This window comes from Podarcis filfolensis (assembly GCF_964270895.1).
Source record: "Podarcis filfolensis genome assembly, chromosome: 7".
NCBI lineage: Eukaryota > Metazoa > Chordata > Lepidosauria > Squamata > Lacertidae > Podarcis > Podarcis filfolensis.
The window spans coordinates 30,042,646-30,069,394 of NC_139603.1; the positions used below are offsets into that span (position 1 = coordinate 30,042,646).

The 26,749-nt window shown below is 44.0% G+C and overlaps 1 protein-coding gene across 3 annotated transcripts in view; it reads right to left on the bottom strand.

Annotated features, from left to right (window-relative positions):
* NEDD9 (neural precursor cell expressed, developmentally down-regulated 9) overlaps window positions 1-26,749 on the bottom strand; it is a 69,677-nt gene that overhangs the window by 22,165 nt on the left and 20,763 nt on the right. For all 3 annotated transcript variants that reach the window (XM_083623772.1, XM_083623771.1, XM_083623773.1), the window contains exon 2: window positions 13,287-13,733. In XM_083623772.1, the coding sequence (XP_083479898.1) occupies window positions 13,287-13,727 (441 nt within the window). In that variant the 5' untranslated portion in view covers window positions 13,728-13,733. The remainder of the gene's footprint in view (window positions 1-13,286; window positions 13,734-26,749) is intronic.

Sequence of the window (26,749 nt, forward strand, 5' to 3'; positions counted from 1 at the left end):
GGCACCTCAGGGCAGTCCCTCTCCCAGGTGAGCTGGGGCAGCAGCTCTTCCCAATGCTGGCTGCCTGCCCGGGGCCCTGATCTTTGCAGGGCTCTCTGCAGTCCTCTTGAATGAGGAGAGCTGGATTAGAAACCTGCCTCTAAAGGCCCGTGCTCTTTGCAGTGAGTCATTCAGGGAAAGAGGTGTTGCGGGCGGGGGAAGCCCCTCTTACGTGGCTTGCTGAATTACCTCTTCCGATAAACGCTATCTCAGCTCATCCGACATATATTTCATTGTAAGTTGATACACTTTGAAAGCAAAATAAAAACTATTGTTTCCATAAATTATCACCTATGAACGTAATGAAGCCCCAAGCAAGACTAGGCGAGATAGAAACTCACCACAACTTGTTTTTCACACATCATGAAACTTGTCAAAAATTGGTCAAAACTATGGGTGGATGCAGATTACCGTGCTGTGGGGTTGTCGGTGAAATCCGGGGAGGGCAGAAGGGGGAGAGAGCTCACAGTGTGTAGCACCCTTCTCTAAGCTGGTGCCTTCCAGATGGACTACAACTCCCATCCGTCCCAGCCTGCATGACCAATGCCCAAGGATGATGGTCGCTGCAGTCCAGAGCACATGGATGCCACAAGGGTGAAGTCCAACCATGTGTCGAAGTACATTTCGGGATGACTTCCCAACCAACTAACCAACCTATTTCAAACTTGTTTTACAGTTGCAATATAGGCATCCCACCAATCGATTGTGTGCTATTTGCCCCTAGGTTAAAAAAAGAAAAAGAAATAGTACGGATTGCTTTTAAGTTAAGTATCTCCTTAATATGTATTTTGGAACTTTTCTTGTGGGGCCAGCACAGTAAACCGCGCGCCCCCCCCCCATTTTGATTGCTGATGTATAGTCATATTAACTCCTGAAATCCAAATGCTTTCCTTTGCCACAGAGAGTCTTTGCTGTTGTGGGAGGGAAGTATTTTTAACAGCGTCACCATTTAATTCTCCTTTAAAATGGATCCCTACTGCCATCGAGATCAAAAACCAATTAATGCTCAGCTGAGAGCTTGGGTGTAAAAATGAACGCATTCCACAGAGACATCTTATAAAAACTCTGGGATTTTCCTTAGAATAATCATCAGTCACACATCAGTGAATCATTTCTTACTACTGCATATTCAAGGTAGAAGGACTCTTCAATTAGTGGTTTTCTGAGAAAGCCTGAAAGCTGATGAATAACCACAGATATAAATGCAAATGGCTGAGATACATGACTGTTCTCAACCATTATGTGTGGTAAGTAACAGATGACGACTTTTCTGCTGCAATAGAACCAGGACTGCAAAAACAACGGTTCACTCCTCTTTCGCTTTCCGTCCAGGAGAAATCCTTTGGCCAGGTAATAAAATGGATAATTTAACACTCACACATACATTGTAGTTATCAAGTGATGACTTGGATGTGTGAATGAAACACCTCAAACACAACAAATAGAAACAAAACAAAACAAAATTCCTTCCAGTAGCACCTTAGAGACCAACTAAGTTTGTTATTGGTATGAGCTTTCGTGTGCATGCAAACTTCTTCAGATACACTGAAACAGTGTGCATGCACACGAAAGCTCATACCAATAACAAACTTAGTTGGTCTCTAAGGTGCTACTGGAAGAAATTTTTCATTATTATTTTGTTTCGACTACGGCAGACCAACACGGCTACCTACCTGTAACTACAACAAATAGAAGTTCAGGTAACTGTAGGGCAGCTGAGAGGGAGGCAGTGGGCAGACACAAGTCCCATGCTGCCGTTTTGGGCAACGCGGAGTGTGCAGCCGCCCAAGCCACTGTCTCACGCCCAGGAGAAATGCGTGGCTTGGGCGCACTGCAAGCCCCACAGTAAGTGTCACCCCCTAGGTGAGTGGTGCCCAGTGCACGCACACCCTGCCCCCTAGCTACGTCTCTGCATTCACTCACCTTCCAGGCCTCACATGGCCATTAAAGTCCAGAGGCTGCTTAGTGCCACTTTCAGTAGCAAAGTGAAACATTTACCCCCTCCATAGTAAAGACTAAGGCTAGCACCAGAGAGCAAGAAGAACACCAGCACTGGCAGCTGGAACCTCTGGGACACTGAGAAAAAGGCCTTACCTCTTGATTTTGTCCTAAATTGACACATCTATTTGTAATTATTTCTTTTACTTTCTTGTAGCTACTGCCTGCAGTCCTAAATGTAGAAAGCCCTAGCAAGCTCATTAGGACTTACTTCCAAGTAGATGTGGATAGGATTGAGCCAAATATAATTACGCTGATTTATATCCAGTGTTAAGTCACGCTCAGAATAGGCCCATGGAAATAGACTGGTCTTCTAATTTAAATGGGTCTATTTCGAGTAGAACTTCGTTGATTTGCTAATCTAGAAAATTTTGAAAATGTGGATATATGGACCAGGGTATTCTTTGATGCATCTGCACCCCTGAAGCATTAAAAAAGCAAACACATAAAATAAGAGAATATCCCACAGCTGAGGGTGTATTCACCTTCTGTTAAAAGAGGTAAGAGAAATTTCGAATGTGAAGACTGAACCAGAGTACCCTCCACACTAGAGACACAGCCAGTTTTGCATCCTCTGTATAGTTAAAATGAAACTGCAAGTTGTTCTTCAGAGGCCTGCTTTTCTAAAATAAACTTTGGTTTGAAAAGCATGCTGCAAGAAACTGGGGCATTATGCGACCAAGGGTGAAATGAGGGCGCTTTAAAAAAAAAAAAGTGGTGTTCAAATGGGGGGGGGAATATGGTTCACAACCAAACTTCAAATAGTGCAGATGTTTTTCTCCCTTTGATGTTAACATGCCTTGTGCATATAGAACAAGCTTTCACCATAACCAAAGCCTTTGACTTTTTCAGCAGCATGTGAACCACAGCATAAAAACAATAATGAGCCAGAGGGAGAATATTTCTGGAATACATCTTGCTTGCTGTTATTGTTTTCCTTCTCAATGGAGCCTGGGACTGCAGCTTAATTGGAAGGAAGGACATGTGAACATGAACGACCTGGTGAATAGACTCATTACTGTGAGAGTTATTTGCCAACTCTGGATGAAGAAGGGGAGGGGGGTTGTTTCTGCTTACCAAAGGCTGAAAGGCATGGACTATGATGGAGGTTTTGTGTAAACTGTTAATTGCTTGCCTGAATTTTTCCCATGTTTTCTGTGTTTATGTGATCTGAGCATTTTATGGCACCATGGTTCAGTTTGCTTTTCAGATTGCTGGACTACGCTTTGAGTACTTGGTAGGGCAGCATTTTGCAAAAACACCTTTCAAATAATAAAATAAGAAGTGTTGGATTTAGGAAACTGCACAATCGATTTGTACTAGGTTTGACCAGGACTTAACTATCAGCCACGGCTTAATGAGCCCACAAAAGTTACTAAGCTTGCAATATTGTAAGTTAAACAAAAGTCCCTCCATGTGAAATTAAAAACAACACCACTAATGTGCTAGTAAGGGAGGGACAGAGAACGCCACATTCCACTGGCACCTACTTGGTTTCTATGCTGGGTACAGAGAAGGGATGGAGTGCCCCGTTTCCCTTCCACCACCCCATTAACTCACTGGCATGGATTTCAGTGCACGGGTCTGAATGCAATTCATTACCATTGGTGACAAGGTGAATGCTTAAATACAGTGGTACCTCGGGTTGCATACGCTTCAGGTTACAGACTCCGCTAACCCAGAAATAGTGCTTCAGGTTAAGAACTTTGCTTCAGGATAAGAACAGAAATCGTGCTCTGGTGGCGCGGCGGCAGCAGGAGGCCCCATTAGCTAAAGTGGTCTTCAAGTTAAGAACAGTTTCAGGTTAAGTACGGACCTCCGGAACAAATTAAGTACTTAACCTGAGGTACCACTGTACAAGGTTGGCTTAAGTCTCAGAATCTGTTTTCGGTGTCACGTCTTGGCCCTAAAATGTGCATCATCATCTGCATCATCATCATCATCATCATCATCATCAAGAAGACAGTGCCTCTGGGGAGAATTTACTTCCTCCACTGAATTATGTCAGCTAAATCCACCCATTGACTTGGGATAGCAGGAATTCTAAGTTAGTACCCTTTTAAAAATGTGTGTGCATGCACGTACATGCCTGTAAACTTGCTATTTCATCCTACAGAGCCTAGGAACAAAGAACTATCCTAACAGCTGTTTGTCTAGAAACAGCTGTTAGGATAATCTTTTGTTTCTAGCAGTTAGCATCAAAGGTATATGAAGCAATAGTGGAAGACTACAGGGGCCGCTCATCCAGGGGGATGGAGCCACAGCAACAGCCTCCAGGCAGCAGTGCCACTTACCAGGAAGGGCACGTAGCAGAGTGGTTAGGGCTGTGCAGGGTGGGTGTGGTGCCACTCACCACAGGAGCACTGGCGGCAGGAGGCTATTGGCGTGGCTCTGTGCTGATTTGCAGAAGTGCTTTTTCTGCCCCGGGTGATATTATTTATTCTATAATTTATAGATCATGACTGAACGTTTTTAAACATTCATGGTTTCTCCCAAAGAATCTTGGGTACTGTAGTCTGTTAAGGGTGCTGAGAGACCCCCTATTCCCCTCAAAGGACTTCAATTCAGAGAGCAGTTTAACTGTCAATCCCTCTTCCCAAGGAATTGTAGTTCTGTGAGGTGAATAAGGGTCTCCCAACAATTCCCAGCACCCTTCAAAAACTACAGTTGCTTTGAATGTCTAGAGCAGATTAGATCTATGAAAAACTGACTGTTTGAATCAGCCCCTTAGGTAATTTTTGCACTGCGAACAACCCTGACTGAAAACCTCGTTTCTAATGAGAGATTCGGTCAAAGGATCATTTCCAGCGAGGGATTCAAACAAAGGCTTATTCAAGCCATCCATTATTTTTTGTCAGTCAATTTGAGACCATTTCTTTTCAGAGTGGTGTTTCAGTTCCTGAAGAGAAGTGGATACAGCAATGGCCTTAGCATTCCCCAGTCATGACATCACTCTAATCACCTGCCTTGAGACGTCTCTTTGACCTGCCTTACCATGTCTGCCAGCAGTAACTGCTGTGTTAGCATGGGGTTTATGGTGCTCGGTGCTTATTTAATGGAAACTGCGCGGCAGCAAAACACACCGTATTTGCACAGAGGGAATTAGCTGCTTGCAAACAGCTTGATGAGCGCTCACTTTGTAGGCACCTCTTTCAAAAGCTTCTTGAAACCACAAACCCCCACATAGATATCTGCTGCTTTGGGGAGAAGGCACAAACTGATTTTGTGAAACAACTCCCATGTTCCTCTCTCTGCAGATTAAGCGACATACCGGTAGTTGGAAGTCAGCTAAACTGGAGAGAGGGTTGTAGAAGTCACTTAGCAAATGAGAACATTTTAGAATCAAGTTCAAAACAGTGAACAAGTAATCAGGTTCCCTCCTGCCTTCGGAAAAATAGGAGATGATTTGTCAACTGGAAATGTCCTGGCAGGAACTGGGATGCAAGAGAGGAGGGAAAGAGAGGGAAGTGTGCATGAAAGAGAAGATTTTCAACAGTCCAAGGCCCTTGTATTGCAGAGCTGTACTTCTTTCCCCCAACCAAAATGTAACCAGAATGACGTCATCGTGATCTTGAAGTGGACTGTATTATTTCTGACTACTGGAAGGGTCACCAGTCTGAATGCCACCCCACATATAAAATTATTCCCTTCTAGTTCAAAAAACAAAAAACCACATAGCTGAAAGAAAGGTTCTAGTCTGGTTCTGACACCCTGTAGTGCTAATTGTGTCCTTCCGCCAACTTTTTAAGAATTATGAACCCCACCCGCATCCTGAACTGGTACAATCCATTCTACCACCTCAGAATTCTACTGTTTCATTTGTACATCAGTACTCACACCTATGCATCCTTTTTTTAACCTTGCCCTCCTCCTCTCGTTGCCTCCCACTGTTTCCTTCCCCATCAAAACTTAAGAGTACCAGCTCTTCATGGCAATTGCTTGTCTTTTTTTGTTACTTTTATTAAAAAGCACTACGTACATCGATGGCCTGTATACAGGACCCTTAATAACAGAGTTATAAATTGTGTTTCAGTTGAATGAAGAATTTGTTAACAGCTAAATTAACATTTCTTTAAAGTTGTGCTTTTATTTCATTTGCTTTGTGGGCAATCCAGAAAAGAGATGACCACCGATTTGGGTGGTTCTAAAAGAGGGTTAGAGACAAATTCATGGAGGGGGAAGTCCATTGATGGCTACTAGTGATTATGGTTGTGTTCTACCTGAGCCAAAGGCAGCATATGCCTCTGTATACCAGTTGCAGGAATAACAAGCAGGGAATGTAAGAGGAGCCTGCTGGATCAGCCCAATGGCCCAACTAGTCCAGCATCCTGTTCTCACAGCGGCCCAACAAGATGCCTGTGGGAAGCCTATAAGCAGGATTGAAGTGCAACAGCACTCTGCCCTCCTGCAGTTTCCAGCAACAGGCTTTCAGAAGCACCTGGCCTCCAGGGAAAGTGGTGTTGTGCTAAGGTACAGCTTATGGACGACGACTTCTTTGGCGATCACTCATAGCCGAGTAAGATTGTCTTCCGTAAGCACGGTTTTAACAATGAGTCCGTAAGTGACTGTGGAGGCCAGTTCTGGACCCACACGTCCTTCCACAGTGGGGACATTGGTTCCCGGGCAGGAGCTGATCGCGGTGTGGATTTGCCAAGCGTGCCTTCCTCCTACCACGTTTCCTATGGACATCTGGCTGGCCCCTGTGAGAACAGAATGCTAGAGTAGATGTACCTGATCTAGCAGAGTCCTTATGTTCCTAAATCCTAAGAGAGGCTATATCACCACCACCCTGGAACAGTGATAGAAACTCAGATATATAAGCTAGGCAGCAAAGGACTCCTTAAACCAAGGTTACAGTCACCAAAATGGAATGTCTAGTTGCCATTTTGGGGAAAGACAACTCTAAAGTCTTATTTTTCAAACAACGTACTGACTGGGATTGATTCTCAGTTAAACGTCTGGCTAGTTCAAATGACAACCTTGAGCTAGCTTGAGAACTTGGAGAAGAAAAGTCACTTGATCCAGTCTATCTATTGGCCTCTTCCAACCTCTCCTTCTTAAGGTTGACTGCTCCTGTTCAGGCTGCACAGAAAAAGCATTTTGGTTCCTGAAATTCATTCCAATTGTGCAGATAAAATATAACTGATGGAATTCTACAGGATGTGGTATTAGTGTGTGAAAGCAGTCCAGATCCAATGATCCCCAGGCATGCACCTCCAGATGGTGGAGATGTCAGGCGCCCAGGCATCTTTGCTTGGTCAAAAGTGGTGCAAAGCGCACCTGGCGCCTGGCTAATTTCGAACACTGTCCTGGAGGGGCCTGTGACATTTAGGCATCTACATTTCCACATGGCAGTGCTACATAGGACAAGGACTGTGCTTTCTTATGTACAAATTATAACACACCCAGTGCTGGGGAAATGAGACAAGCGCCACACTCTTGAAGAAAACTATCTGTAGTGCGTGCAACAGATAAATAAACAAGCACTCACTTTTGCTACGAGCTGATTGTATGGAAAAATCCTGCAAGAAGGCTGGACTTGCCCATTTGCAGGGCAGCCACAAGCCTTGTAGATATTTTGACCCTCTGCTATTAATACGGGTCTTTGAGATCATGCTAGATGGAATATTTTTAACTCCCAAGCCTTGCCAAGACACACAGAACACTTGTAAGCATGGGCTGTATTAGGGAGAGAAGGCACAGCGGTTCACTTAATCTGCTGGGGACAGGTGCCGCCAGTTGAAGGAAAGATATTCATCACATTAGACGTCAAGGAAACCTAGAGCTCAACTGTTCACTAGGCCAAGCTCCCTTAAATACTTAAAAGATTGTTTTACTGATCTCCTGAGGATGAGGATCTAAGATGAGAGGCTGCCTTGTTTAGATGAGGAGGGAAGGCACAACAGATTTTTTGAAAATCCTTTTTTAATTAGGTATTTTTTTAAGAAAAACGTGAAAGCATTGAAGATTATCCTTTTAAAAAACTGCCCAACATAATTGGTTTGAAGATGGTTTCCCTTCCTTTCTTGTTTTCAGAGCTTTTCCTAACTACTCTAGGGTTACAACAAACTTTTCCCTTAAGTGTAATCATATTGGCCTTGCTAACAGCCTGTTAAAAGAATCTTCAAGGTTTGGCATTGTTCCATGACTGCTGTAGACTCTACCTCTATGAGGCCTGGGCAAGAAAACAACAACAACAACAAGCCCTTTGGTTTCCTTTGTACCTGGAATCCCCTCCTAACATATCTACGTGATGAAAACTGTACATTTAAAGCCATGTCATACCGTGTTAAACAGTCATGGGTTACCCCAAAGAATCCTGGGAACTGTAGTTGGTTAAAAGTGTTCGAGAGCTGCTGGGAGACCCCCTGTTCCCACAGAGCTGCAAGCCCTAGCATTCCCTGTGATTGATTGTTTAAACCACTCAATGCTAGTTTCCCTACAGCACCTCCTATGCTGTTGCAGAGAATTATTCAACCCAGGCTTTCAATGTTTGCTAAAGACCCATATGTTCACTCAGGCATTTGAGGGCTGTTAATACAGAGCTGAGCTAGTCTACTGTGGACCATGATGTATTTTGATGTGTTTATTTTATCAGCATTGTAACGTATTGTTGCGAACTGCCCAGGTATTACCGCTGAAGGTACATAAATACATTAAAATAAACAAACGCAACAGCAATAAGCTTTTGTGATTGCTTATGAAGCAAAGACAAAGATACACAATTCCAAAGCATGAGGTCGAAGGATGTTGCTACTGAGCTATCCAAGTTTGCCTCAATGCCAAAAGCCCTAGAGTGGGTATTCCAGTTCTCCAGGCATGGAAAATGGTGGTATAGGCAACAGAACAACACCCAAGATAACCACTGTGTTAAAGATCCTAATTTATCTACACCATTTCTAATCAAGCAATCTGCAACTCACTAAACTGGACACATTTCAGCAGCCACATATAGCAGTGCACAAAGGACTTCATAAGCCACCTGGCTTTGAACCATTCACAGTGTGTGAGATCAGTGCGTGGATTCATCTTGCCTACGTCCTCCAGGCGTTGTTAGACCACAGCTCCCACCACCAATGACCATTGGCCATGTGGACTTGGACTGGTGGAAGTTGGAGTCCAGCAACATCTGGAAGGTCACAGGCTCTTCATTTCAGCCTACAAGGATCCAGCATTGCTCTCGCATGGCAGCCATCATTGCATATCAAACAGTATCCCTTCATTCATGGGATCTTGCTCCACAAAGTCTGCAACAGTTGTCTCTTGATCCATCTCTTGGCCTTCATTGAGTCCATCTCTGCTTTTGAGTCCCATCAAGGAAGCAAGCAAGCTCCAAATTCACTGTTGGGTACCTGCTGTGAGATGGAAGAAGAGACATCTGGAGGCACTAGTCTTCTCTGTGCAGACTATCTATTTCTCTCCCTTTGACCTATCTGGGCAATCTGTGCCACTTTCCCTGGCTGGGCAACAGCAACCATGCTCTGCTGCTCCTCTGGCCCCTTCATATGAAGCTTGCTGGATCAAATCCCACTTCGGGTCAGCCCATAACTTGGTGCCGACTGTGGCATACAAGTGCTACAGGCCGCAGCTGAGTTAAGAGAGCTGAATGGCAGAGTGAAATTGTTGGCATCTGTCTGCCTTGGGAGATGATGGAGCAGTGCACCTTTGGAAGTGAAAAACTGCTGGAAGGTTACAGCGCCTGCTGTGGCTGTAGAGACCAATATGCGAGAGACATGTTTTGTTGCAGTTGGGGCAGATGAAGGCATCTGGTTGTGGAGTGGCGTCCAGAGTGGAGTGAGACATGACTATGACATTTGCTTCAGGATCCGATCAAGAACCTGACAGAGAGCTTACACATTGTGCAGGTCTGATGGAACTAATCTCAGTAGCACGTTCAGTGGTATCTCATCTGCTTGCATAATCCCACCCATCCAAAACTACTTTTCTTTCAAGGAGGATTCAAACCAGTAACAAAGCACATCCCTTTAGACTAAGCTTGTAAACAGTCACGTATCTAGTCTCCAACTAACTGGGCAGGGAAGCTTTCCAAAAGCTAATGCTATATATAAGACAGTTACAAATCTTGGTGGGCAGCTGGACTAATAGCTTTTGCAATTCTGCTTTCAAGTAATATGTGAATGAATTCATTTAGTACTCCTTCTCTGCCATTAGAAAACCTGATCTTTATGAAGGGATGGGGACCACACCAAAACTAGTAATCAGTATACCAGGAAAATGTTCCTAAAGAGTCGCAATGGAAAATAAGAGTCCACACAAGCTCCTGCTAGTTAGAGCAACCTAAAAGTGAGGATGCTGAACAATTTTGTTTGGCTTTTTAAAAAAGTCAACTGACCTGATTCACACTTCCCAAACTAATGCATCGATCAGAAAGCAGTTAGCGTTCAGTTTTTACACTGCTCTGAATTTGCAGTCTTGGGTTTTTTTAAAAAAAGCACCAAAATGCATATATAGAAATGTGTGTTTTAATGCATAAAGCAGGTTAAAATGCATATACAAATACATATTTTTGGAGAAAACATATATGAAAATATGTCTTTTGTGGAAAATGCATTCAAAGATAATGCAGATCCCCATGCTTTTTAAAAGAAAATTGTAGATGGATGCAAAAATAAGAGAGCAGTCTTATGAATGAACTCATGTAAAACTGACACAGGCTGGAAATAGACTTATCTGCCTGTCATTACCTTAAAGTGAATGGGGCGTGAATCGAGGACAAGCTAGAAGGATCGCAGCTTTAGTTTTAAAAGGAAAGAGCCAGAATTCCTGCCAACATCAACTGCAATGAAAGATTAAACCATGGCACCTTCCAGACATGCACTTCCTGCTCGAGTATCCCTGTCTGCTGTACATCACCGAGACACATTTATAAGGGCTCAGCAACGAGCTCTAAATATTACAGAGGATTTACTGATAGCCCTGTCTTCCAGCTGTTCCATATCAGATGAAATGCAAAGGATTTTTTTTATAGAGCAGGCCTTCCACTAACTTTCAAGAAGCAATTGCCTTGACTCATGCAATGGGCACGCAACCCTGCAGAGAGATGTCAAGTGTCACTTTTATTTGCTCTAGGTTTAATATTTGAGTCACCCTTTCAAATCAAAGATTACCTAGATTTCCTGTTTCTCCTTGTCGGGCACTGTTGTCACATCTGGTGCCATTTCTTAAAATACATCCTGTAAACTCATTAAACAAAAAGCTGCCTTTACATAATGTTGGCACTTGCATGGTTTTAATAATAGACAAAGCTGCCTAACAGAACAGAGGTCTATTGGTGACCGCATGAGAAATACTGAGTACAGTGGTACCTCAGGTTAAGTACTTAATTTGTTCCGGAGGTCCGTTCTTAACCTGAAACTGTTCTTAACCTGAAGCACCTCTTTAGCTAATGGGGCCTCCTGCTGCCGCTGCACCGATTTCTGTTTTCATCCTGAAGCAAAGTTCTTAACCCGAGGTAATATTTCTGGGTTAGCGGAGTCTGTAACCTGAAGCCTATGTAACCCGAGGTACCACTGTATCACATTTTGTAGCCCCCGTGCACAAGAATTTAGGTTGCTTAAAGCTTTTACACTTTCACCAGAGACCAGCAATTAATGAACTCTAACTTTAGTTGATTAGCCAAATAAATAAGCCAAATAAAGCCTGCAAGCTTACTAGCAACCAATCAGGGATTCTTCATTTACCATTTTCTCAGAATCCATCAGTGCTGGATTCTTCTTGTGTCACAGTATGGAAGAGAAGGAACTTCTCCTAGTATGTGGTGTCAGGGACTATATGGGACCACTTCAATGAGGGACAAATATCCAAGCTGACCAAAAGTTGGCTCAGCTACTGGTCCTAAGCAAGACAGAAGATTGAGTCCTACAGACTCAACTCGTTCTATTATCTGTTATCTACAGGGGATAATAGAACGAGTTGAGTCTGTAGGACTCAATCTTCTGTCTTGCTTAGGACCAGTAGCTGACAATCTATACAGAATTTAAAAAGATGTTTAGGTTTATATTTCCAAAAAAAAGAGAACTTTTTATTAGGTATAACAAAGGGTGAAATCTCCAAGAAGGTACTCTGCCTATTTCTATGCGACCACAGTGGCTAGAATAATCTATGCACAACAATGGAAGGACAAAGAAATCTCAACAAAAGAACAGTGGCAAGATCAGATAATAGAGTATGTGGGGTTAGTTACTATGACAGCAAACATAAGAAATTGAGATGAGACACTGATAAGGGAGGAGTGGGAACATTTTGGAGGGTATCTAAAGAGGTACAATAGTCAAATAAACCTCCAAGTAGGGTTTGATTTGTGAACAGCAGTTAATAACAACTAGGAATAGTATAGAATGAAACTGGATGGAATAAAAGGATATGTAGCACAACTAGCAGGATCAAATAAGATGCCATGGAGGGGTGGACTGGGAAGTCTTGAGATATGAGTTGATCAAAGGCAATTGTAAGATGTACATATATAATGTTGGAAAATGTGTAAATAAAAAATAGATAATCTCATCATCACTGGTGGTAGAAAAAAAGGAGATTTCACCCCTCCCATTCCAAGAATCTGCTGGTGTTCTCTGCTGATTCTCCAGAGAGGAGGGGGGTGGTTTCTGCTCACTACTTATTCCGCTCCAGCCTCACATCAAAGAGAGAGACTGAGAGTTGAGAGAGAGAGAGTGTGTTATCTCTGTATAGATAAGGTTGCTGCTAAGAGCAGCTGCAGACACTCAGTGCAGTTCAGCTTCTCCATTTAGCTCTGTATATAGTTTGTATGATAGTTGTAGATAGAATAAAAGTAGTTATTCTACAGAGCTGTTCTCCGAGTGGTTTATGCTCTGCTATACTCTGCTGTGCAACGACTGTCTTCGGGAGTGAATCTGGTGCTCACAACTCTGAGTTGTGAATCCACAGCACTTTGACCTGTTCCTGTGCAGAAGGTGGTCTCTGGAAGTGCTACCCCAGGTCGCCTGGCCCAGTCGGGGCTGAAATGGATGAGTCCAGTTGGTGGCAATGGCTCAAGGGCGATGCTGACATATATATAATGTTGGGAAATGTATAAATAAAAAATAGATAATCTCATTATCACTGGTGGTAGGGGAAAAAAACCAGACTAACTGAGGCTTTATCTATTTTTTGAGGGTCAAAGTCCACCACGTTCAGGTACCTTCCCTATCCCAAAACTAAACAGCCAAAGGAAACAGTTTTGAAACAGATGCCTCAAGGTATTTTTGACCCACCTTGTTGCTTATAGGGGAGGTATCCATTCCGCCAAAACTCCTTTGCCCAGATGGAGGCACTTGGTAGACATCTTGGCCCTGAAAACCATGGCCGGTGGGTACCTGGTAGATCCCCTGGCTGTGGTAAGAAGGAGGCACTTGGTAGACCGGATCCCGAGGAGAAGCATGAGCACTAGGCACTTGGTAGATCTTTGGCTGGTTAAAGGGTTGGTGTACAGATCCCGAATTGGCCATGTCTTGGTTAGAGGGACTCTCCTGCACAGGGCCGATGAGAAGTTTCACACGGTTGCCCGGGACAATGCCTTGCCGCCCGTGTAAGGAGCAAAGCCACCATCCTTCCAGCCCTTCCGTGTTCTGTTCTATCACGGTCAAAATGTCTCCTTTGCGGAAAGCCAGCTCCTCTGCACATTCTGGAACATTATCGTAGAGAGCTCTTGCCATAAGATTCTGCGGAGAAAACAGAGGAGAGAACTTCAGCACAATATATTCCATCTCAGACACACTCAGGTTCTTTAAAGAAGTAAGAATGCTCGGTGCGAGTAAAGGGGAATCATTGCACAAATGTGGCATTAAAAACACAATGACAGCAGCCACGGACATTGTCACACCAGAAGCCAAAAGTCAAAATGGCAGCCTTCACTCCCCCATCACTTTCAATTGCCTCATATCCTTAAAAAACAGAGAGAAAGAGGTTGGGGTACAATAAGAGCATCGGCTTCTTTATGGCAGGGCTGGGGAACCTTTGGGCTTCCAGACCTCATTAGACTACAACTCCTATCATTCCTGATTATGATGGCTGGGGCTGATGGGAATTGGAGTCCAGCAATATCTGGAGAGACATGGATTTAGGGTGTAAGATCGCTGCTTTATGGTCAGAGTCAATTTGTCTAAATATACATTCATAATCTTTTATATCCTCTGTGGGGGGCGTGATGGGGCCCTGGAGGTTAGGAGTTAGGATTCCGGTCCTGAAATACCAGTTAAAATCCATGCCAAAAAATCTCTGTTCTACATTTATAACCAAGGATCTCATCATGTGTATAGGTAAAGGTAAAGGCACCCCCGACCGTTAGGTCCAGTCGCAGGCGACTCTGGGGTTGCAGCGCTCATCCTGCTTTACTGGCAGAGGGAGCCGGCGTACAGCTTCCGGGTCATGGGGCCAGCATGACTAAGCCACTTCTGGCAAACCAGAGCAGTACATGGAAACACCGTTTACCTTCCCGCCGAAGCAGTGCCTATTTCATCCTGAAGCAGTTCTTAACCCGAGGTACTATTTCTGGATTAACAGAGTCTGTAACCTGAAGCGTCTGTAACCCGAGGTACCACTGTATCTCAAAAGACAATGGAGTGTGCCTCCAGGGATGAAGTCAAACCACTGCATTAGCAGCACCAAAGTGACTTCCCTAGGGCACAAGCCTGCACAGGGTGCATGGAGGTCCTGGTCTGCCTCCATGATGCCCTCCTGGCCTTGATGATGTGGTTCAAAGTAAAGCAGAGCAATACGTCTGGCACAGATTGGCTGCAGAGTTGCTGAAAAGGGGCATACAAGATTTGTATTCCTGAGCCTTTTCTTCTTCCAAAGATGACCCGCAAGGCTGTGGAGGTTTAGGATCAGAGCTTTCCTTCTCCTAGATGGGCTACCTTCCCAGGTTGAAAGGCCCCCAGCAAGATTATCTTGACAGCCCTGCAGCCCCATTGCTTCCTGAGCCACAATGGGATTAAGAGAAACCCCTAGATCCTACAGAAAGGGCCGCAATGTGGCTTGTCCATGCCAGCCTCATGTTTCAGGAGCATGGGTTAACCCTGCCATGGGGAGCAGCTTTGGACCAGGTTCTCCCTGCATGATCTCGGGCTTCTCAGGAAGGAGCTGTGCACCACTGAAGGTTCCCATCCCACCAGAGTAAGTGAGCACTGGGCCTAACTCTGCATCCACCATTACAGAGAAGCACCCCGGCTCTGCATATGGCTCTGCAACTTCATAACATGAGCCAACCCATACCTCTTTTTAAAAATATGCCGTTTCCATTCACAGACAAAACATGCTTTTCCTGTCTCTCGCTCTCTTTCTTTCTGTATACATGGCTGTCTGGCACATTCGGTACTGAAGCTGTCAGCCAAACTAGGCAGTCAGTGGGAAGCAGACAAGCTGTATAGGCTGTCATTCTTGGACGCCTTCACAAAGGCCCAGAACGCTGTACTTCTTGGCTCACGTGGTCCTAAGCAAAGCACACTGGCAGCCATTAGACTGCCCAGTCCTCTGTACTCCAGAGGAGCCAGATAGCTGTAGATGAATTGCAAGAGTTCTCTTCTCTCAGAGGAAAATGTATATGTAGGGCAAAAAACACATAGACATAGCAATGAATGGTTACACCCCATCCTAAACAAGCTGGTGGTTGGTGGCTTCTGGAAAGTCCTTTTAACAGCAGACAGTTTGTACAAAGGAGAAAGCAGTTTTACTTTTCGAAAAAAGCCAAACTTTGACAGCAGAGGATGAAGCTCCAGTCTCTCCCTGCCTCAAACACAAATCAGTACTAGTTTCTAACAGTACTAGAAGGATTTATTATTTACTCATTCAAACAAGGGCAGGGAGTGGATTTGCGAAGTAATTTTTTTAAAGTTCAATGTATCTTAAAATAAGGTACTACATGGTTGATTACCATGCTGAAAATGAATAAAGTCAAGTCAATCTGGAATGACTGTATGAGCCTCAAACATAGATTTATTTATTTATTTTTAAAAAACCAACAACCTGCATTCCTGTTGCCTTTAATTATTAAGTATTCTTATTTGAAGGTGAAATTATGCTGATTTGATGAGCCAGGGGAGAGAAAGCTTGAGAGAGCACCACAAATAACAAAATACGTTCTAAGTAGGGCTGTCAGCTAATCAAGAGATTTTAATCAGACTTTTCACTGATAACATAGCTACATTTAAATAAATTTGCATATTACCAAAATATCAACACAGGTGTCTTCTTGAGAAGGGTAAGAGGCTATGTTCAAGATTAAATGCTTTATTCACTATTGCAAGAACCAGAACCAAAGATAGTATAGAACAACTAAGTTGGTTTATCTTTACACTCATACTACTACTGATTAAAATATGTTCTCTCAACAAATGAAAACTGGACCCCTTGGACTACTCAACAAAAGCTCAACTAATATGGTCAATTGAAGCTTGCCAGCCAAAAAGTCCCAATTCTTTGTTATTAGGTTTATCAGCAGGATACAAGGCAAAATGAATACAGAAGAATGAATCAACACAAATTACCGTAACAAAGATCATAACCAGCTTTGAGACAAACACATATCACCAAATAAAGATGCTATCATGTGAGTTAAACAGGACTGTATAAGCAGATAAAAATGTATTTAGCCAAATCTGTCTTTCCAAAAAGACTGGCGGACTAGGAAGAGATGAGCCACGATTAATATGTGATAAAGGAACACCCAATTGCATAGAAGGCAACAGGTGAGAGCAGAGCCTGGGAAATCTGTTTCTCTAGGAGGGCTAGATATCACAGATGAGTGACCCCTGACAATCTGCCATGCTGGCTAGAACAGATGGGAATTTCAGTCCAACATCATTTGGAAGGCAACTGCTTCCCCACCTCTGTGCTAGGGGTATCTATTTACTCCTGTGTAGCAACCAAATTCACACCCGAAGCATAGATCTGCTCTATGATAACTGTCACTTGAAAACTTACCCAACTGTTGAAATCTTTCTCTTTTTCAAAGTTTTACCCTCGGCCAGATGTATATATAGCACACCACTTTCTCCTGTCTGCATTTTATGGGGAGGTGCTACAGCCAGTTAAAGCACCAAGCCTAACTACCTTTGGCTTATCCAAAACCTAACATGCCAGGTCTCTGATTTACAGCTGGGTGAACAGGAAGCAAACGTTTAGTTTGAGTAGTCAAGCAGAACCATTCAGGTTTCCAGCTTTTAATTAGAACAAATGCACCGAAGACAGAAGGGGGGGGGGGGGAATAAGACAAAATGTCAGTAATAATTTTGGGTGCCAGGAAAAAAGAACCATGAATGCCAATAAACAGGAATCAATAAGAGTCTTCCCTCTTTTCCTTTGACCAGGACTTGGCCAGTGAGCTAAAATGGCCTCACTTTGCTGGACTGGTTTACCAGGCATCACAAGCTGGGAGCCACTGTTCCCATGAAATGTTAAAAATGCTCAAAATTAATGCAAACATATATACTGGAACCTGAGCTTACCTTTTCCTCCTCCCTCCCCACTGCTTTTTCCTTGCCTGTCATACATTTTAGATTATAAACCTGAGGGGCAGGGACTGTCTGTACTTGTACACAGCTCCAGGAGCCTTTTATCCTGCTAAAGAACGGGGTAAATAAAGAAAGTTACAACAGTGTTTTAAAGTAAGCCCACAAGTTGCTGGGCTGCAAATGTTATTAGCTTGCTAGGAGGCGAGTCGTCTGTGCTGTACAGTTCTGTGTTGGGCATGGAGTGTGTAGGGGAGAGCCCCCTCCTCTGCAGCCAGAATGGAAATGCAGGATTGCTAGTCCTTTTAATAGGCTACAAAGTGGACCGATGGAGATGGGAAGGGGTAGGGGTGCTCCCTCCCTGCCACCTTGCTGCAGCTTCTCACTAGCTATGAATAAAGAAAGACTTTACTGTATCTGCAGCTTGCATAGAAACTAAGACAACTAGTGAGGGATGGGGGATCCTGCCCGCTCACTCACCTGCATGGAATTCCTGGGTACCTGTGGCAAACAAGTGAGTTAAATACAAGAGTGACAGTTATTGGGGGAAAACCACTTTCCCTCCATTTCCTCAGAACTGTTAGCACTGATTAGTCACATGGCCAGTTATTTTGCATCATTCTGTGTGGGGCTCCCATCCTTTGAAGCCTCTGTTTCTTTTGATGTTTAGGTTGCTACAATATACAATATACCGTATAGGAAGATGCCTTATACAGTGGTACCTCGGGTTAAGAACTTAATTCGTTCCGGAGGTCCGTTCTTAACCTGAAACTGTTCTTAACGTGAAGCACCACTTTAGCTAATGGGGCCTCCTGCTGCCGCCGCCACACGATTTCTGTTCTCATCCTGAAGCAAAGTTCTTAATCTGAGGTACTATTTCTGGGTTAGCAGAGTCTGTAACCTGAAGTGTCTGTAACCTGAAGCATCTGTAACCCGAGGTACCAGTGTACTGAGTCAGGGCACTGTTCAAGCTAGATCAGTGCTGTTGACACTGGCCAGCAGCAGGTCCTCCCAGCCTTACCTGGTGAGGCCAAGGATTGAATCGGGGACCACAAAGCAGATGCTCTAACCACTGAGCCGCAGCTCTCTTCCAGCATACTCCTCCATGAAACGACACCATGATGTGGGTTGTTAGGCCACAAAAGTAGCTATATAAAAACAGGAGCCTGCTATTTTTTTTAATTACTCATTAAAATAAAAATCAGGGCAAGGAGATGAAAGAAACATTCAAGAAGGATATGAAGTGACAGCTTTAAAATGCCAAAGGGAAAGAGGCCAGGCAGAGGCAGGGGTGGGAACGCAGGGAGTATTCCATCTGGCCTCATAAAGTAAACAGGGCGAATGACGTCCATTGCAAGACAGTGGTAGGTGGGTGGGTGCGCAGCCATGGAGCAAACAGAGAGATGATAACTAATGCAGCACCATGAGATTGTGCACAATGGCTTCTTTAAAGGCTAACAAAACTGGCCACAAAAAACCCAAAAAAACCTAGCACCCTTCGTCTGCCTCTCCCCCAGACAACAATTATTCATCAGAAAACAACTTAAGCATCCATTCTTTCACCAGAATCTTTTTGTCATAGCAGGAGGCGGGGGGGGGGGGGAATGCTCCCAGGCACGTACACTTGTGTACATTGAGCTATCATATACCAGAATGATTAACTTTTCTTTCTCTGTCCCCGCCTCCCCAACTACTGCCACCTACGTATACAGAGAGTTTATTATTATAGCTACCAAGGAAACTATCACCTCTGAGTAAAGGAGAAATGCCTGCTCGTTTCTATTAGGAGCCGTTTCTAAACTACCCTAAACAGGTCATCCAATTATCTCACTCATGTTTAGACAGTAACAGGAAAAAGGAGGGAGGAGCAGTAAGAGCTCAAACAAAAAAAGGATGATGTAAGCCTCTTAAGCAGAAGCTTAAGCAAGTGACTAATTTCCCAAGATTATTATTAATAATAAAAATTTAAAGGCAGAAGGAATGGTCTGTCTCTAATACCGTTTGCCTCCCTTTCTCCATATGCATGGCTTTAAGTCCAAAGGAATTGGCAGTCTGAGGGCCGCAGTCCTTTCATGAGTAACCTGCTAGGGGCCAGTGACGATAGCAGCAGATACGGCTCTTTGGTTTGTAAAATGGTGACATTCCAGCCACACAAAACCCAGCTGTTTTTTTCTAAACACACACACACTGCCCAAGTTCCTCAGAGTGGTGTACAGTGGTACCTCTGGTCACATATGCTTCAGGTTACAGACGCTTCAGGTTACAGACTCCGCTAACCCAGAAATAGTGCTTCAGGTTAAGAACTTTGCTTCAGGATGAGAACAGAAATCGTGCTCCGGCGGCCTGGCGGCAGCAGGAGGCCCCATTAGCTAAAGTGGTGCTTCAGGTTAAGAACAGTTTCAGATTAAGAACGGACCTCCAGAACGAATTAAGTTCTTAACCCGAGGTACCACTGTATGTAGTTTTCTCTCCTCATTTCATCCTCACAACCAACTGTGAGGTAGGCTAGGCATAGAGAGAACGAGTGGCATAGTATCCCCTAATGAAGTTGAAGAACTGAGGTCTGATTCTCAACATAGCAAATAAGAACAACCTCTTGGTGAGCCAGCAAGGAAGCTTTAATAAGTTAAGAGAGTTCCTCCCACCAGTGCACCACCAACCCATTAAACCTTGTGAGCTATTAACTTGCGTGGACTTGACACAGACAGGAGGAGGCGAAAATGCCCCGAGTCATAAAGCAGGGCCAGGGTATCAACAGAGAGAAGCACATGCTGTGTTGTGGAGGCTGACAATGGACATCTCTAGTCGGGAATCTGGCAGACAGTTCTGTGTCGGTTCTTTTTTATCTTCCGCTTCCCTCATCCCCCATCCCTGGAATAAAGTGCCTATTGTATTGTACTGTCAAGGAGGAAAACTACTGAAGCATTGTGTGTCACAAATCTGGGGAAAGCAGGAGATTCTGTGAGAACCAGAGCTGTGCAGATCCCGCCACAGATAGAAACATTATGGCTTTAGATTCTTTTGATTTGTTGTTTGTTTGCTTAAAGGATGCAGATGATTGTTCTGTTCTGGTGCTCTCTGAAAGCTTTAAAAACTCATGCAAGAATCATGGTAGCAGCTTAAGAGCACTGGACTGGGAGATCAGGGTTCAAATCCCTGCTGAACCACAAAGCTCACTGGGTGATCTTAGGCCAGTCACCGTCTCTTAACCTAACCTACCTCCCCTTCTGTCGACAGAGAGGAAGTCCACAGGATCCTATGACCCCCTTCAGCTGCCATTTGTCACAGAAATATTAAATAGGGTGGTTATTATACAAGAGGGTTATGGGATGGGCTTCCAACCTGATCTTTTTATATGTATATTTAAAGAAAATGAAACAGCTTCAAGAAAGTGGTTTGCCACAACAGTATTGAGATTAAGCTCACTTCCCCATCAGAGTTTACTGTGAATTTAGTGCTACTCAAACATGAAAGTTTTTCACATTGTTCGCACAATATCGCACACATCAAAATGTCCCTCGATTTCCCGCCCCCTCCCTTTAAGCCAGATTTCCCAGTTCCACATTTTTAATTTTATTTAAGTGGATTTTCCATGGGATGGCATTTTGATGAAGACAGTATTTATGGACAGCGCAAAACAAACACCTTGTTTGAGCAGTGCCCTAAATCTCAATGTTGTTGCAGGATGGCATTTTGATCATGCAAATGCTGAGCTAAAATTGACAGCAGGAGCTGCACCAAGATCATCAATAAACGGCTTTGCTGATGTGTCTTTACTTAGAGCTATGAGACACTTGCAAAGTACAAACCTAAGAAGCTAGTGTGTTCGTCATTACTCTTGTAACCCTCAGGCAAAACACAACCATTATCACAGAAGGCCAAACTTTCATATCAAGTACAAACCGTTCTCAAAGAGTTTCGTGAGGGGAGATCGGAGGGATCTCTTTGCAGAACACTTTGGCCAACAATAATTCCACCCGTGTGCTTTATTTGGCAGTCAGATATTCCACCCCCCACCCAAAAACTGGATGATGTGTTTTTAGTGCAAATAAAGAGTGATGGCTTCCCATCCTTGGCAGGAGCCATGAGAAGGTGCTGAGTTCTGAATGCCCGGCCACTTCATTCCTGTGCATCTCCAGGGCAGAGGCTGCCAGTCACTGAGCCCACTAGCCCTGCCAAGTTGTCTGGAAGCAGCAGAGTGTGGAAAAATGTTGGCCTGGGCAGGAGAAAAGCAAGTCTCTCAATTCACTCTTCCAGCGAGCTGCCTGCCTTTGTTTCACTCTACATTACAAAGGGGGAGGATCTGAATATGCAGTGGTGAAGTTTATCAGCCTCAAACAATAGAAGTTTTTAAAAATGCACTCTCAACCATAATGCTTCCCCCCTTTTTTTAAAAAAAAAAAGATTATTAAGGTCTTTTGCTTTAGGCGGGAAAATCATGCCAGTTGCATTTTCTCTTTTGGCACGACAACTCAGATTCACTTCCAAGATGAACCAGGCAATGCCAGTCTAATTTTAAAGGTGTGGCAGGCATATAGCCAATAGGTTTATTAGGTTCCAGATGTTTCACTCACTCTTCAAGACTGTGATGCAGTCCAGGGATGGCTGAGGGTTCATGAATGATCCTGCGAAAGCACGCCAAGCCTTTTCTCTTACTCTAATTTATACTCTCTTTGCAGCAAAAAGATGGGAATCAGTTAGGAAACAAACAGGTATTCTGGTTTCAGATATTCTGTATCTTTACTGCAGAAGGAACTGTGACAAGACCCTGCTGCTGAAGATCCTGTAAGACTCCAGACTTAATATTCTTACAGAATCACAGAATTTTAGACTTGGAAGGTACCATGGCGGTCATCTAGCCCAACCCCCTGCAATGCAGGAATCTTTTGCCGAATGCAGGGCTCGAACGCATGACCCTGATATTAAGAGATTCATTTACATTAGATGTCATTACTTCACTTGCTTCAAAATGTGGCAATCCCCGTAACAGCACATTTATTCCATCACATGAAGAAACCATGCAAGACTGCCTTGGCCTCTTTCAAATATGGAGCTTACCACACTTGGAAATGCAATTTCATGGATGCACCTGTGGAATAGCCCTCCTTCTCTGCTCCCCCAAAGAGAGGCCACACTGGGAATGTTGACCGTGCCACAGCAGCACAAGTGTAGCACTGCATAGAAGAAGCTTGTCACATGGAGCCCACACAAAGAAGTGCCACCACCCTGCAAGAATCAGGGCCCTGCCACCACCCTGCAAGAATCGTGTGCAAACACTCAGGGCCAGATTTAACTAAGCCAGCATGTTGGTGGATGTCAACACAAGGGGTTCTACTAGTGCAATGGAGCTTCCCCTCCTCTCCTCCCCCTGTTTGCCCCCTTGTGCCAACTCACTCAGATTGCCTCTGAAGGGCGAGGAGAACCCCCAGAACAGCACATGGCAAGAGGAGAGGGGCTTCATTCCACCTAGCAAGCAGAAATGTTTGCCCTGATGGGAAGAGCGGAAGAGTACATTGTTGAATTCCTCCCTTGGAATTTTATGGCTGTCCCTTCCAGCAGACCATATGAACGCTCACCAAGGATCTTCGTTCTGAACAATGTCCATTAATTAACAACACATGCTAAGTGGTGCTAGTCTGGGTGAAGGTTGGGCTCTTGGCTTGTTTGTGTGCCTACAGGATTGTTATTCATTTAAAAGGCCTGTGAACAAGCTTTACAAAACCCAAAACAGATTTCAGGGTGGAGTTGGATTTCATTTTTGTTGCTTGCGTTCTCACGCTGCTCTCTCTCTCTCTCTCTCTCTCTCTCTCTCTCTCTCACACACACACACACACACCAGCACATTCTACCCTGATCCTCACGCACATCTGAATGTACACATACTCAGAAATCCTGCGTCTCTATCAGAATATGCCCAAAGGTTGTGGCACAAGAGAAACAGTGTGGTAATATCTAAAACACTATGCTTTTACCTGGGGCTACCAAGTGCTGATAGGAGATGTCTGCTCCGTTGCTTTGCTTTTGGCACACTATCCTCTGCCTTAGGTAGGTTAGTGTGCCAGAGGGCCGATGATCCTGCTGCAGACTTGAGGAATTTATGAGATCACCAGCCGACTGATTCTATGCAGCCTTGCTGTGAAGGAGGTGTCAGCTCATAAAGGCACATGACGGACAGCGGCCAGGGAGCAACACACATTAGTACAACTCCAGATGAAGCAGTTATCGCAAGCAGGAGAGAGGCAACCAAGCTACCATATCACATTTCCAGAACTCCATGGGGCGCTCATTTCTTTTCCAGTGGAACATTAGCAGTGACGTGCCCTTACATATCCTTTGAAAGAGACAGACCCACCCTCTGTCTCCCAGCTCAGACTAGCCAAGTGTTTGGAAACTCTACAAAGTCAGAGGATTTTGGTCATATATATATTTAACCCCCCTCCCTCACCCTTTTCCTATAGAGCTATCTATTTTAAAATAATTCTTAAACTGGAAGGGGGCTTCCTTTTAAAGACCACACCATCATTTCTGTGCATGAAGGAAAACTACAAAGCCAAAGGGATGGTAGCAGAAGGCAGAGAACCAAGCAAAGCAAGGATTATCTCACTAGGATTTAAATACTACCATGCCAAAAACCCAGAGGTGTGTGGTGGAAAAGCTAACTTCATTCCCTTGGGCAAACCAGGAAATTCCTTGTGAAAGGAGACTGGCTGTTGGGTGCTAGGAGGCAAAAAGCTGAGTGGGGGGGAGGGGAATGTGGGCATGAGAGAAACAAAAGAGGTAAGAACCCACTGAAATCTGCTGTGGTTGAAACTGCCCACACTCTGTATATTTCCCATGTAAGCAATCTAGAATAAAATTCCCATAACATATTGGGGGTGCGAGAACCAATAGCTACTCCATAACAGTACTCAATAGCTTGACTCAGGTTGCTAGGGTCAAGGTTTTTGTATTAATTCCAACTTGGGTCCATGATATCTCAGGGGCTGCTTGATCTCTTATATCCCTGCCTGATCAATGAAATCTTCAGGAGAGCTACTGTTAGTGGTTACCTGGCTCAGATGTATGATTTCTATGTACCAGGAGTCATAGCCATTAATTTCAATGGATCTACTCCAAGTATGAGGGACGTGGGTGGCGCTGTGGGTAAAACCTCAGTGCCTAGGACTTGCCGATCGTATGGTCAGCGGTTCGAATCCCTGCGGCGGGGTGAGCTCCCGTCTTTCGGTCCCAGCTCCTGCCCACCTAGCAGTTCGAAAGCACCCTTAAGTGCAAGTAGATAAATAGGTACCGCTTTATAGCGGGAAGGTAAACGGCGTTTCCGTGTGCTGTGCTGGTGCTGGCTCGCCAGAGCAGCTTCGTCACGCTGGCCACGTGACCCGGAAGTGTCTCCGGACAGCGCTGGCCCCCGGCCTCTTAAGTGAGATGGGCGCACAACCCTAGAGTCGGACACGACTGGCCCGTACGGGCAGGGGTACCTTTACCTTTACTCCAAGTATGACTAATTATGGATCCAACACATTGCTTTAAAACAGTGGTGTCCAAACTTTTTTCAAAGAGGCCAGATTTGATGAAGTGAAGGGCCATGTGGGCTGACCAGAGTTATTGACCCTTTTTAAGGGTTGAAGTTGTTGGAGTTTTTTTAGGATTTTACCCCAGGAAATAAACTGCCACAGGGGCCAGATTAAACCAACCGGTGGACTGGATTAGGCTCCCCCAAACGGATTTTGGACAGTGCAAGAGAGATGGGAGGCATAATTTGGACCTGAACTTTTAACATGTAAATATGTTATCCGGCATCGTAGTACTCAATGCTATAAAAACCTCTGATCAGACCAAAGCCGAACAAACCAAAGGGAAGCCCATTCTCATCCCCATTATGCCTGTGAAACGTAATTACTTAAGATCGGACTACTTTAAATGTAAGGAGCTTCCACACAACTTTTAAACTAGAATGGAAAACCTCCACCTACTAGAGCTGGGTTGAAAGTAGGATCCCTTCAGTATAGTCTTGTTAAGAGGAGCAATATGTGAAAACTCCACATCAGCTGATTTCCAGAGTCATTTTAACTCTATAAAGAATTAGCTGGTGAAAAGAATGAAGGCACAAACCCAGACTCTACTATTACAAATGACAATGCCAAAGACTTTTCTACGTACACAGTTTGTTTGAACCTGTAGATTAAACATCAATTCTCCATGGTTCTTAAAAAAATAATAATGAAGTGAGCTAGATGGCATTCAGTGGGAAACAAGACTTTATTCCCACGATTTTTAAGCATTCCTCAAAGGCTATTGTCTCTGTACATGTCACAGGGTTTCCCGCTGAAATTTCAACTTCCTAGTCAATGGGGCACATCTTAAGAAGGGCCTCTTAATATGCCAACTACATTCATGCAGACTGAATCCATTCTTAGTTCTCCCCTTCTTTTGGAGCATACTAATCCAGCCTGGTTGTATGAATGAATGGATGAATGAATGGGTGTAAAAACACAAACTTCAAACAGCAGGAGTTGGCCTTGTCCCCTTTGAGACTAAAAAGTTGGGTCATTTTCACCAACCGTACAGAAACTATGTTTCTCAACTGAAATGTTTCTTCTCATTTTTAATTATTTTCTTTAGAGCAAAGAATAAACACTTAAAAATGGACAAGAATTTCCACTATTATTCAGAATAAAGAAGCGGAAAGAAAATAGTCGTTTTAAAAGAACAGTATGACCTGTCAGAGACAAACTGGCCCAAAGTAAATGACATCACATTTTGGCTTAGAGGATGCATAAATCTAGATTTTTGTAACTGGCAGAAATTGTTCTGTATGATACACATAATGTTCTCACCGCTGATTGGTAGATTACCTGTGCTGTAACATAAGCCTCTCCTTATTACCAGAACAATTCATTGATGCATTTACCGGTAAATACTTTACTTTGTAAGTCTGATCTTCTTTATGCTGTGGGGCTTACCAAAACTTTAATATCTATATCCTCCCATTCCTGCTGTCTTGCTCTGATCCAACTAAGGAGATCCACATGCATCTTGCTGAAAGCAATGCAAAACACATATGTGTCCCCTGAACATGGATGCGTATATGAATGAGCATCTGCACAACTGAACCAGCAAGTGATGCAAACACATATTTTTGAACAGTGGTCTCCTTACTTGGGTCAGGGAACCTGGCCTGCATGGAGTCAGCTCCACCGACAGCCATTGAAGCCTCCCTCTTCGAGCCATGA